Raw genomic sequence first — 13276 nt, forward strand, 5'->3', positions numbered from 1 at the left:
ATCTATACCCGTCTTGATGCGGAAAAAGTTCATGAAGTGATCCATTTCGTGGCGCCATTTGCCCGAACATGGGCTGGGACGATGGTAGCCAGCATTTGGGTCTCCCTTTCGTCGCATAAACTTGGCCGTGAACCAATACAGATGCGGCTTTGCATTGGACTCCCACAACTGCCAAACAATATTAGCAATGTGACCAGCTGGAGGTACTTGTTGCCTAGTAGACTCACTGTAAGCGTATAGCGCTGCCCAAATTCGCCATCATCAGAACCACTGCGAGTGATATCAATCTTATACGGAAAGAACTCTCGGTCTCGGTAGACATGGAATAAAGCTGGTGTGCGAGGCGAGATGTTAGTTTTGAGCACACCAGCGGCTATGATTTCCGGGTTTGCAGCAGCACGCCTGTAACTTACTCGAATCCACACCCCTCTCACCCTCTCGACGCCCATTTTCTTTCCGATTTCTCTCGCGTTGTTCTGCTCTTTCTTCTGCGAGGATGCTGCGCATGGAATACTCCCGCTCAGGAAGACGCTTGTTGAACACTGTAGAGAATTCGAGCCAGTCATAATGGACAATATGAACACGCTTATGATCCTTCAAGACTTGTTTGACTAAGAGGTGGAACAAGAGTATTAGGGCCTGGGTCAGAGAAAAAGAGACGGCAAAGATACCTAGTGGCACTCTCTTCTTGAACTGCTCGTGGGTGCAGAGAAGGTGCGTGACCTCATCGTCAAATCGCTCGGCAAAGCGACCTTTACGCATCGGTATCCAAGCTCGGAGATTTTCGAGTGTAATTGACTGCGGCGGTGGCCCGGCGGTCGCAAGCACACGATTCTTGAATATTTGGCGAGGCATGCCGGAGTTTCGGATGCAGAGGGGGGCGAGAAGGAACGAGGAGAATAATAAGATGTTGGAAGAGAGCATATAGATCGAGTATAGCAGTTGCTGTAACCACGGGCGGTGACCGGCGTGCAGGTGTGGTTCACAAACAGAGTCGTTACGACAACGAGCAGGTTTGCGGAAATGACACAGCAATGAAGCACAACATCGATCAAAAGGCGATTGGAGCAACTTGATACACGGCCGACGAATCTGCGTCAATGTAAAATAGAAGGGTATTTACTTTCCAGAATCGTGGCTCTATCGAATTGTCTTGGAGTTTTTAATAAAAGCCTCTATTTTTTCAAGACTCTGTTGTCCATCCTCCTCGACACCGCTGCTGACATCCACACCAATGACTCTCTCGGCCAAGTTGCCTAGCGCATTCACTGCCTCGGCGACATTGTCCGGGTTCAGCCCACCCGCCAGGAATACTCTCAAATTAGGATCCTTCTCCAGGACAGCCTTCACCTTGGACACATCCAGCAACTTACCCGAGCCAGCACCCGAGTCGAGAAGCGGAACAGTGTGGAAGCCGCGCAGACCCAGCCCGACGTGATCGGGCTTGAATGCGCGAATCACCGGGACAGGGATGAAGTTGGCCCATTCAATGGGCTCGTCACCGTGGAGCTGGACAAGATCCAAGTCGTACAGCTTCTGCTTCTCTAGGACTTCACTGAGAGGCTGGTTCTGGAAGATGCCCACAAGCTGGGGCCGAGAGCTTTGGAGCCTACTATACGCGCCCTGGTAGTAGTCGGCAGCACCTGCAACGGGTACTGAGGGCTCAGGCTCGGAGCCGGTCGTGCCGGTGAAGGAGTGCACCGCTTCGGAGATGGCGAGAGCGGTGTCGTTGTCGATGCAACGCTTCGCACCAGGCACGAGACACATGCCGACAAAATCCGCATGTGACTCGACTGCCTTCTTGGCGGCAGCAGCGCTCCGAGTACCGCAGATCTTGACGAGCAACGGCCGGTCTTGTTCCTTTTTGGCTGCTGGGGTCTTGCCAGAGCACAACTCGCTGATGAAAACGCTGGCGTCCGGCGCTCTCATGATGGCTTCGCCAACAAGAACGGCGTTAACACCGTCGTTTTTGCACATGACGACATCATCATACGTGTTAATTCCGCTCAGAGCGCAGATGATGGTGTTGTCCGGAACCATGCTGCGGAGACGACCTGTTGTGTCCAAATCGACATCAAATGTCTCCAAGTTTCGGTTGTTGACGCCAATCACCTTGGAGCCGAGGTTGACGGCAATAGTCATCTCCTCGGCGTTTTGAACTTCGACTAAAGGCTCCATGCCGAGAGACTGAGAGTATCTGTATAGACGCTCAAGCGTTTCTACATCCAGCATCTTGACAATGAGAAGAACAGTATCGGCGCCCGCGAGTCGGGCTTCTAAAATCTGATACTCATCAAATATGAACTCTTTGCGCAGGATTGCTGGTCTGTTTGGCATGCCATCTAGGACCCGGCGGACTGCTCTTAGATCCTCGATGCTTCCCTTGAACCACTTAGGCTCTGTCAATACAGAGATGACACTGGCACCAGCCAGCGCGTATTTTCTAGCTTGAACAGGGGCGCGAACATCGATGTTGAAAATGCCCTTGGACGGGGAGCCGCGCTTGATCTCTGCCATGAGGGAGACGTCGAACGGAGTTTGACTGAGGCGCTTGACGAACGGAACCGTAGGTGGAGCGGCCCCAATATCATATGCGGCTTGGAGATCCTCCATTCTCTGGGAGGGAATCACACGCTGGGCTTCCACGGCTGTGCGGCGGCTGGCGTAGATCTGTTGCAGGATATTGTTGCTCTTGGAAGGGGCCGACGTGGCGCCGTTGGCTGTTTTTGATGCTGCTTGTAAGTGCTCGTTATCCTCCCAGGTACCCCCCTGCATATGCAGAAAGTTTCGAACCATCGTACGGCCATTCTCAGTCAGGATACTTTCGGGATGGAACTGCACAGCTTCCATGGTATACTGCTTGTGACGGACACCCTGGATGATGCCGCGGCTTCCATCAGGCTTGGCGACCCAGGAAGTGACCTCGAGACACTCGGGTAGGGTGACGGGAGATCCAGCGAGAGAGTGATATCTGGTGATGGGGATCTCTTGCTCCAAGCCCTCAAATACACCCTTGGCGTCGTGAGTCAATGGCGAAGTCTTGCCGTGCAGCCATTCCCCCGCCGAGTTCACCACACCACCGTAGACATCAAAGATGCATTGGCTGTCAAGGTTAGCATTTTGGAAGAAATAGGTTAATCTCGAATTATTCTTACAGGCCCATGCAGACACCAAAGATGGGGATTTTGCCGGCAAAGTGGCGGATAGCATCTCGGCTAATACCCGAATCGGTGGTAGGATGTCCGGGACCGGGGCTAATAATGAGCTGGCTGGGGTTCCTCTTGATGAGTTCGTCGAGAGTGATTTTGTCGTTTCGAATGACATGGACAGTGGCACCCTCCAAGGTCAGATACTGGTAGATGTTCCAAGTGAAAGAATCATAATTGTCGATGAGAACCAGATTGGATGCAGTGGGAATAGGGGATGAGCGCGTGGCCTCGCGAGGAGAATGGTCGATGATCTCGGCAGACGGCATGGTAATTGCGTCTGCAACTGCGACTTTTTGAATGCAAACAATAACTGTCCAGGTCGAGGTGTGTCACTTGCACAGTTCGGGTTGATAACGTTGACATATCTGCGCAATCGGCAGACGTACGGTGCCGACTGTTTAAGACGCACTGTCCAGATCTATGGAGCTGAGGGAGTCTTCACAGTGCGAGCATCAACGCCTTATGACTAATGAATTTTATGGATGTATCTTCAGGGCGTTGTGCGCAAGTGAGTGGACCTTTGATGGGCGGACCGGCTGTAGTTACTGTACATTTCCATGATGCCATGAGTAAGTATTTACGCCATTCTGCACTCACAAAACTTGCGAGATAGTTAGTGTGTAGCTTGCCATTCAGTTAAGAATTTACCCTTGGAATATGCATTTACGCGTTGCAGACGCGGATACTTGGGTATCTACCATGGCAGCAGACTTGGAGCCTTGAATAAAAACAGGTAGTGGATAGAGGCCTGTAATGGCCCTCAAGGCGCCGAAGCCGCTCGCACTGTACAGAATTTGGAGCCAAGCAGCCCGGCTGATTCTCGGCTGGGGTAGCTGCCCAAAAACGTTGGCCCACTAAGCTGTGAGCTCTTGTTGTACCTGGAATTCGCGGTCGCTGAGTTGAGGCGCGTCAATCCATTCAAGCACCCTCTAATTTCGACGCAAGGTGATGTGTTGTCTACCACTTCCACCATATTGAGGATAGTGGCGATGGCTCCCGTGTCGGACCGAATCTACTTCCCCTCCCTGGAAGAGTGTCTTTCAGGGAAAAAGGTGCTGCTGTAAGCTCTTCCAGCTCCTTGCTGGCCTCGCCGTTGATGCTAACTCTTCAAACACAGGTCATGGAAGCTTGTCGCAACCGCGCTTTCGGACAACTCCGGTCATCTCCAGCGTAGTGGCGCGCTCTCCGAATTCTTCTCCGACGAATATGTGCACGGACTTCTCAAGAACCCAACCGCTGCCTTCGCTCCTCCCGATGACGCCTCAAGCAAAGACTTCGAGACCAAGACCGCGCCGATCCATGTGACCTCTGCCTCGACCCAAAAGTTCGATATCCAGGCCCTGAAAGACGATGCTAAGTGGCTTAGCAAGAACGCCAAAACCAACCTCGTCGCAGCGCTGCGAATTGTCATCGCGGAGCATCAATCTCGGCCGTCGCGCCACCTCGTCGGGCCCCTTTCATCGCAGGATGCCACCAACCTGCATGAAGCCGCCGGCCTTAAAGATGGCCAGAGTGCATCCTTCTTAGCAGACCTGGGCTCGTCCGCTGCTATGGATGCCGATGAATTATCCTCTGAATTTGAGAAGAAAGATGCCCGCCGCACGCGTCTCTTCGAAACCCTGCTCAGTGAACGCCGACACTACATGATGGCTATTGACTATGTCAACTCGATAAAATTATACCGACGGCTCCCAATTTATACCCAAAACAATACCTCTCTGCACGAATCATTCAAGCTCGGCTCGCGACTGGCCAAGGAACAAATCGAAGCACTCCTTCCCGCGTACTTCAAGGTACTTACTGACTGCACTGGGCGGATAGAATCCGGCCTGCTTTCAACTACCGATGATGTGCTGCTATCCAACGAGAAGACTGAAATCGAGTGGCTGCGAACCTTGTTCACCGAAATCGTTCACGCACTCTCTGTAATTTTCCAGCTTGTGGATAGTTTAGGGGATGACTTTGCTCCGCCGAGCTCTGTGACGCAATGGTTTTCTCTAATGGAAATGTACAGCTTTTTCGAGTCTGTTCAGCCAATCCACGAGAGTATCGCGGAGCTGATTACACCGCTCAGAACACTTGCTACGGCAGTTTCCGTCATCATGCTGAAACCCAAACGCTCACTTAGCTACCTGAACGAAAAGGACGAAGATTATGGGCAACCTGACGACACCTTTGACTCGTTCTTACTGTCTTCAGAGGTGCTCGAGCAAATTCACAAGTGCATTCTCAATGCAGCGAACATGGATATTGAGAGCGCAACACCGGCCATCTTTACTTGGGCCCTTCTCCTTCACAGGCTTAACGTCTCCTACCATAACCGAACCGAGAAGAGAGACAACCTTTTACAACAGAATGCGAGAGAGAGGTTCGAGTCCGGAGAGGTCGCGCGCCCAACAATCGGTCGACGAAACTCGGCAGGCAGTGTTTTTTCAATCGAGTCAACAAAGTTTGACAACTTCCTAGAAAATGCCACTACTCCGCGGGATGCTCAATTCGTAGAGCAGCTTGCTTTGAGCGTGACTACTGGCGGGAGAGTTTTCGATACCATGGGTGCCATGGCAGAGGCGCTTGGACCGAATATCTCAGGCTATGCATCGCCTTTACTAAGCTCGCGCATTCGAATTGTCTTCGCTGATGTCCTCAAAATAAGCTACGGTTACATTGGATATCAAGCGGACAGCCTAAGCTGTCTATTTGGCTTGCTCTCTCCGGGTCGAGGTTATTGGGACCTGTCCTCGGTCCAAAGCCTCCGCGCCTCTGGTGACACCGTATCCTCCTTTATTAACGACGACGTTCTTATGCAGTGGTATTTCCAACAAGCTATGGATCGATACCCATACGAATTCCAGCCGTTCATTTCGCTTTGCAAATCCCTCTGCACTGTCACCGGCGAAGTGGATGATCAACGATATTCGGACGTGCTGAGCCTTCTGCGCAATACGCCCGCCCTGGCTCTTAAACTCCCCAAAGGCTTCCAAGGTTACGAACTCAGCCACGAAGACGAGAATACGAATTCGTTCTCTCTAACGCGTGGAATCCCCCTGATCACACTTTCGTCTTCGTGGAAGAAGAGACAAATGGACGACGACGCGTATCGCCTTCCTCGGGGGACTCCAGGACGATTCATCACTGATAGTGGACGCTTGGCACTTGTCGAGTACCCACACTCGACATTGTCATTGTTGGGCCGCCGTCTGGAAATCTCTCTGATGAAAGAGGGCTATCAGTGTCAGTTTGGTTCATTGCAACCTGGTGAAATTGCCGATGTTGTTGAGCTCTTTGCCATCCTGATCCGAATGGAACACCTCAAGTTGGCTGGCAGCCCGGATGCCTTGATACGCCGAGACGATGACATTCTTTCAGAGACTAGCAAACACATTGGTGGTGGGAAAGATATTGTCACCGTTGTTTGTGACACTATGGATTACTTTATGCAGGAAGAGCTGGGTATGACGGAAGAATCCGCTATCAATGTCATTTCTGCTTGTATCAAGTTCTTGGATGCCATCTTACCTGTTCAGCCCAGCAGAGTATGGTCCTACCTCGCTCGCAGCGAGCTACTAAGCTCTGAATCAAGAGCTGGAAAGCTCTCCAAATTGACTGGTAGTCTGGATCTAATATCTGAGCGTCTCGAGTTCCTGAACTCGGCGCTGTTTTTCTTCTCCAACATCGTCGACACTGCACTCGCATCTGGCGTGCAACGACAAGCCGGAAACAAGGCACGCCGTCGACAACAAGGAGTCAACCCATGGCTAGGCACTTCTGACAAAGTACTGTCCAAGGTCAGCCTAGCTGTAGCTAATGCTGCTGTTGACATATTCGAAAACACCTCCACTTGGCGGTTCGAAACGGAGACGAGCCGTGTTTCGCTACTGAACAGCGTCGTGCCCCTGCTTAATAAGATCATACGCCACAGCTACAAGATGGGCAAGTCGACGGAATCAGAGAGCCTCACGAGTTGCCTCAAGCCTGCGGCTAATTACGTTATTGACTGTTTTCTTTCGCCATCCAGTGGAACGCTGAGGTTTCAGCCATTGCTGTTCTCATTCATCTTCGCGCTTCTCACACCAGAGTCCACTTTGTATCCCTCAAAACTCACCCTTGTCCGCACGGAAGTGGAATCTGTTCTCGCTTTTGCTACGTCTCTTCTTCGGGCCGCGAGCTACTTGGAACGTCCTTCCGCAATGTTGGAGAGCTATCTCTTCAAAGGCTCGACATTATTAGCTCGCCTGTGCGCAGTCTCGGATATTTTCCGCACACCTGTCTTGTCTCTTCTTCAGGCACTAGTCTCGAACGCAGGGAAAGGCTCTAGTGAACCTCCGTCCCTCTTGGGGTATCTTGGCCCTCATATCTCAAAATCGTTTCTCACTCTGCTCTCTGGCCTAGGCGAGCCTTACGCCCTGCAAACAGATGTTGAAACAATCTGGAGATTCTTCTCCGCAATTTTGCGAAACCGCCAGCAATGGATGTCTAATTGCCTTCTCACGGGCCAAACACCACGGGAAGCCATGGCTAAAGACAGCAATACCACAGATGTATCTGATGACTCTGTCTTCGCAACTGCTTTGTCCAAGTTGAAGAGGATCGAAAATTTGGAATCCACAGAGGCACTTGCAATTTTAGATTTCGTTGCCTCAGCGCAGAATTACTGGCCGTGGACAGTCTTCACATTGCAGAAGGACACTTCATACATGGATGGTTTGCGCTCATACGTGCGTGCGTTGAAACCGTCGCATCTTGTCGTGAAGTCTGACAATATTCGCGCTTGCCGTGAGGCCAGATTAGCTGCATACATTGCCGAAACCTTTGCAATGCAACTATATCATTCGCGACACTTGGGAAGTGCCGAGGGGCTGGCTCGAAATCTTGTCAATGACTTGGATTACTATCTGCGCGATGGTGTTGAGGTGGCTGGTTACAACAAGTCACTGCACACCAATTTTGCGAAGAACTTTGCGAAGAAATATTTCGGCTGCTCAGTTGAGAACTTCAAGCGAACACCTTTGGAGCCAGGTCACCTTGGACCCGACTACTACTACGATCTGGAGCAGGCAGATATAATGCTGCGATTTGACCCGGGATGGCTGGGACGCAAGGCCAATGGGTTCAAGAATGAAATGGAGCTCGCAAACACAAATCTCTCGCTGGTCGATGCTCAGATTGCTCTATTCCATTCCTGGGAGTTCCTGCTCGTTGAGCTGAGCACATGCCTTCCTAGTAATGAGACGTTTGGCAAGCAGATGCTGCAAGTCTCGCAACAATGTCTCAATGCCAACCAAAGCGCTCCGGGCCCGGAAAGTATCTTCCTGAAGCTGATACAAGAACGTGCTAACTTGGCTCTCGTGCTTGTGCAGCGCCTAGCCAAGTCTAAGCTGCCTGTTCAGGACATCAACCAGATGATTGGGACACTGGTCGGTACCATGAGTGGTGTCGATGAGCCATTCGCTAGCAGTTCTATCGGATACTACAGAGTTCTTTTGAAAGCTTCGTTTGTCACTCTCCGCGCATACCACGTAAGCGGAGAAAAGGATGTAACCGATGCACCTGTTGACCTTGGCGGATCCTCCGTGTCAGTGACACAAACAGTCCTGAACTTGCTGGATAGTGTCGTTGGCCGTGGCTTCCGCGCACTCGTCAGCCTGATTCACGATGGCGATGCTGAAGTCTATCCAGAAGATATAGGCTTGCTCACGGCAATAATGCAGGCTGCCTTCTCGCTACCTACGATTGATCAGTCCCAGACTCAAGTCCTCAACATTATGGCCACTCATGACGTTGTCAATGCAGCGACGTCGCTATACTCTTGGGCTGATCAGCTAGCTATTCAAGGCGACCCCGTGTACGGTGAGCTAGCTATTTCGTTCCTGCTGCAACTGTCGAATTTGCCCCTTGTGGGAGAGCAGCTAGCCTGCGATGGCATCCTCAGCAATTTGTTATCCGCCAAAATCACCAAGATGATGCTCAAGACGAACATTTCGCCCACTTCGGACGCCCCCATCGCGCAACGCTGCTACGCAATATGGGTCAAGGGTCTACTGCCACTGATGCTAAACCTGCTCACTTCGCTTGGCGCAGCCGTAGCACCCGAAATCACCTACGTACTGAACCAGTTCTCGCAACTCCTCAGCGCAAGCGTCGATCGCTTGGAGGCACCCGGTGCTAATCGAACGGGAGCAAAAGTCCCTAATCAGTACATCACCCTGCTGGGTATGTCTGAAGTGCACTCGCTGGCTCTGATCACGCGTGTTCTCACGACGCTGCGCGCAGCCAACACACGCGACATTGACCCCGTCCAGTGGGATGCCACCGGTCTGCTCGAAAATGTCGACTACTGGCTCGCCAGCCGCCGGTTGCTCAAGGAGAAGCTGCTGCCGCTCGGCCAGCGTGAGATGGAGTGGCGGACGATGAAGACTGGCGCTGGGGCAAATGAGAACGTCCTCGAGGCCAAGGTTGTTTCGCAGCTGGAGATGATCCGTGATATCTTGGCTGATGAATTGGAGTAGGCGGGGAAAAATGGGACTGATTTTTTTTTGTATTATTTTCTGCGAAAGGGAAAGCAAAGCAGCAGTGATTATGGCGTTGGTTGTTGGGACCACCTTGTAGTGTTGTGTGCATAGAAAAGCGGAAACCAGACAAAGTAAGCAAGATATGAATTTAGGGAAATTGGGAGTAATAGCAAGGAATTGGAGGTATTCACAAAGCGTTGCGATTTTGAAATAAAAGTCATGGGTAAACCTAGATTGTAGATGTGAGAGGTCATTGTATATTGTATCTGGCGGTGGCGGCCGCCAGCGAGAATATGACTATATTACAGTATGTGTTTCGGCATTCTTTCGACATGTCTCCAGTCAGAGACCAGCGCTGATTTTCCAATTCCCCAGCGCTCCGTTTATCCACCTCCCAATAGTAGTGTTTTTTCTTTTCGTGATGGTACAATATTGTTCCTACAGCGTGGCGCTCTAATCCCACTCCATTCCCCCCAGTCGTATTATATTTCAGAAACCGTTGTTGGACCTATATATGGCCGTTTCGTCTTCTTTTAGTTTTGTTGCATCTGCTGCGACAGCTGGGCGTTGTGCTCCTGGAAGCGGTCGCTGACGCGCTGCTGCGTGGCCATCCACTTGAGGACGCAGCGGTTGATGCAGCCGTTTTCGCGCGAGGAGAGGGCCTTGGAGGTGAAGTCGTCGACGCACGAGGTGAAGCAGTGGTCGACGAGGCCGCCGAAAGCCTGTGATGATGGTAGTGTTAGCTTTGGGCCGATTGCTCCTGGGCCGGCGGTCCGGCGCGGGGCTGTCAACATACGCCCATGAACTCCTTGACCTGGCGCTTCTGCATGCGCTGCTCCAGGGTGCGCTGCTCGGATGCCGAAAGCCTATGTGTCTGTGGTCAGCCGGGAGGGGGGAGAGAGGTTGTGTCGCTACTGTCGCGTCGCATCGAATTGGGCCGGTGATCGCGGTCAGCGCGGATGGGAAGGCGTACATGTCCATTTTGGCGGATTGAGATGGGAGGGAGGAAGAGAGGCGGAGAAATTCGTTGGTCGGGAGCGTTGAGGTGATGCTGGGCCTTAATGTAGTGGTCGGGATGACGCTGCACGGAGTGCTGAGATTTCGTAGGAACTTTACTGCCGTTATCGTTATCGGCTTGTCGATAAGCTATGACGACGCTGAAAGGGGGAACCAGCAATGTCGCGTCCGACAACAGCATGTTGTTCGAACCAAAAAACGATGCTGCAAATTCTTCTTTTTTTCTCTTGCACCGTGATATTATACAAGTTCGTCCTTAATTGCTCCCATTTCCTGGCGTTGGGGTGCTAGCTGAGGGCTGTCAGGCCTCTCTCTTTCGTGGGAGGTAGCACCCAGTCGCAGATTGGTCGGGGGCTTCCTTCATCAATGTTTCTGGGCTTATGTTTGTATTTAACACTTTTTCACATTTAAAGCAGACGCTTATTGGCGCTGCGCCATCCGGCTCACTCTGTCGACGAGTCGTGCAGCAGAGGTAAGCTACCACTACTTTTCAACCACATATTGTTCTTTACAGGTGCCCTTTAGGTACATTCAAAGTTTCTTCATACTCGAAAACGGCCTGTTCATCCTCCGTAGCGTGTACTTTTCGGGGCAGGCGCCGGCGCTGGCGGACGGTTTATATCCGTCCTCGACTTGGACCTAGCCGCCATTTACACCGACCCCCAATGTTCTACATCCTTCTTTATGACTGCCTGGATCCAAAGTTTTAGAGAAATTACATTCTTGTTGATTTCATACTACGGACTCAGGGGGCGTGCAAGTAATGAGACGATAGGGTTCCGAGGAAACAGTCTTGGTGATGAGCTAAACTGGCCCCAGCGTGGCTTGCTAGACGAGTACACGGCTGGCATCCGAAAGCACATGGAGGAATATACTACATTTCAAAGGATTCCCCGTTGACCAGAAGCGGAGATGGTGTGCAGTCCCAACTCTCATCTAATCCAGGGAGGGATGGCCCGCCAGCTGAAGGGCTCATCGTGCTTGGTGCTGCAGCGGGAGCAGGTAACTCTGTGCTCGGTGTACGGATTGGCCTGCTGGGTTTTATCCAGGAGGAAGTCCTTCATAAAATCAACCGAGTGGATGCCGGCAAAGAGGGCGTTGTGAACAAAGTCGTCCATGCCCGAGTGCTTGCCGCATCCGCTGCACTGGGAGCGGTCCTGAAGAAAGTTGGCGCCCCGGAACTTAAGCTCGCTGGCTGTGGAGGCGAGGAGTTATGTTAGCCAAGTGTTTCTTTTTCTTTTTCCAGGACCAGGGAGAGTGGTTAGTTCTTACTCTCCATGTTGAGCATGCTGGCAATGTGGGCACGCTCAGTCTCAGTGAGCAGCCAGGTGTAAAAGGTCTCATTGTTGCACTCAAAGACCTCGGAGGGGGCAGGCTCATCCATTGGAAGATTGTGCATGGGGAGAGCAACAGCCATGATGGATGGTCAGGAATGTATTGAAAGTACGAAGTGTGGGATTTATAGTGCGTAAGAGTGTGTTGTTGGTGACGAAAGAGACGACGCTCGAAAACCAGGCCAAGGCAGCTTTTAAATAGCTGGGATTGATTCATACGTACCGAAGAACGGTGACTGTGACGGAATCTCTCTCAGCTGATCGGTGCCGAACCCAGAGACGATATCGGGCCCGTAACCGAAACATTTTCTCCAACGACAAGTATAGCTATTGTCTCCGAGACATGCAGCCGATATTTGTGTTACAATCTGCAGCAAATCGTTCAAGTTTCCACGTAACCCCGCATGTCCTCTCCCGAGTGCAGCTTTGGCCTCGTTGCATTGGAAATTACGACGCTACCGGCGTAGAAGCCTTGAAGCCTTTTGACAAAGCGACCGGAACAAGGCGAATCACTATTGAGCCATGTCGACTAACCTGGCTGTACGCCCCCCCGTCAAAGTATTCCTGCCTAATCGTGGAACGAAGGAGATGACAAGATTATTGTTTACCCGACATGAGCAATGGTGCGGCGATTTTCCCCAAATTTGATCTAAGTGCCGATTCATGTGAGTCTCGGAAGCAATGCCATTCGTATCGACACCAGCGCGGCCACGCATTGGTTCAGTTGCATTGTCGATCACACCTGCAACCTCTTGTCCATGGGTTGTACAGCATGCCATCGGGTTGCTGTGCGAGCGGTATCTGACTGGAACCCATCGCACCACAGCTAACATGGCGAGCTGCTCTACGATGCCCGAACGCTGTAGAGGATCGGATAATCGGGTCTGCTCTCTTTTGTAATGTTAGCGGTGGTCCCGGATGGTGTGGTAAAGGGCAGCTCCTCTTGCGATGCAGATCTTGTCTCGGCCTGGCATCTTGTCCAACATGGATGGATCTCAGTCATGGTGCGATACGAGCTCCCGGTTGCATTTGTCGGAATACAGGTCAATATATGGAGGATCATGAAGGAGTCATAGCAAAGGCCTTATTCTGGTGTTCTAGTTGTTCGTTCTCGTCTATAATTAAAGGGTGCGTTGACGGAAGCCTCCATCACCTGGCTGGAGGCCGGACTCACTTCGCCTCGAACCAATTAGAGGGCTCGTTGCTT

General features: G+C 51.7%; 3 protein-coding genes across 3 annotated transcripts; 1 reads left to right on the forward strand and 2 right to left on the reverse strand.

The window, feature by feature from the left end:
* Nucleotides 1–1140: 1140 nt before the first annotated feature.
* CCM_07240 (anthranilate synthase component II) lies at nt 1141–3475 on the reverse strand (the record flags this gene model as incomplete). The annotated part of the gene is made up of 2 exons (XM_006672378.1): nt 1141–3103; nt 3156–3475. The coding sequence occupies 2 exons, from the start codon at nt 3473–3475 to the stop codon at nt 1141–1143; spliced, it is 2283 nt and encodes a 760-aa protein (XP_006672441.1).
* Nucleotides 3476–4198: 723 nt separating this feature from the next.
* On the forward strand, nt 4199–9715 carry CCM_07241 (uncharacterized protein; the record flags this gene model as incomplete). The annotated part of the gene is made up of 2 exons (XM_006672379.1): nt 4199–4269; nt 4327–9715. 2 exons carry the CDS (start codon nt 4199–4201, stop codon nt 9713–9715), a joined length of 5460 nt encoding a protein of 1819 aa, XP_006672442.1.
* A 536-nt stretch (nt 9716–10251) lies between these two features.
* Nucleotides 10252–10699, reverse strand: CCM_07242 (mitochondrial import inner membrane translocase subunit tim9; the record flags this gene model as incomplete). Its single annotated transcript, XM_006672380.1, has 3 exons — nt 10252–10440; nt 10515–10584; nt 10692–10699. 3 exons carry the CDS (start codon nt 10697–10699, stop codon nt 10252–10254), a joined length of 267 nt encoding a protein of 88 aa, XP_006672443.1.
* Nucleotides 10700–13276: the final 2577 nt, after the last annotated feature.

This window comes from Cordyceps militaris (assembly GCF_000225605.1).
Source record: "Cordyceps militaris CM01 unplaced genomic scaffold CCM_S00005, whole genome shotgun sequence".
NCBI lineage: Eukaryota > Fungi > Ascomycota > Sordariomycetes > Hypocreales > Cordycipitaceae > Cordyceps > Cordyceps militaris.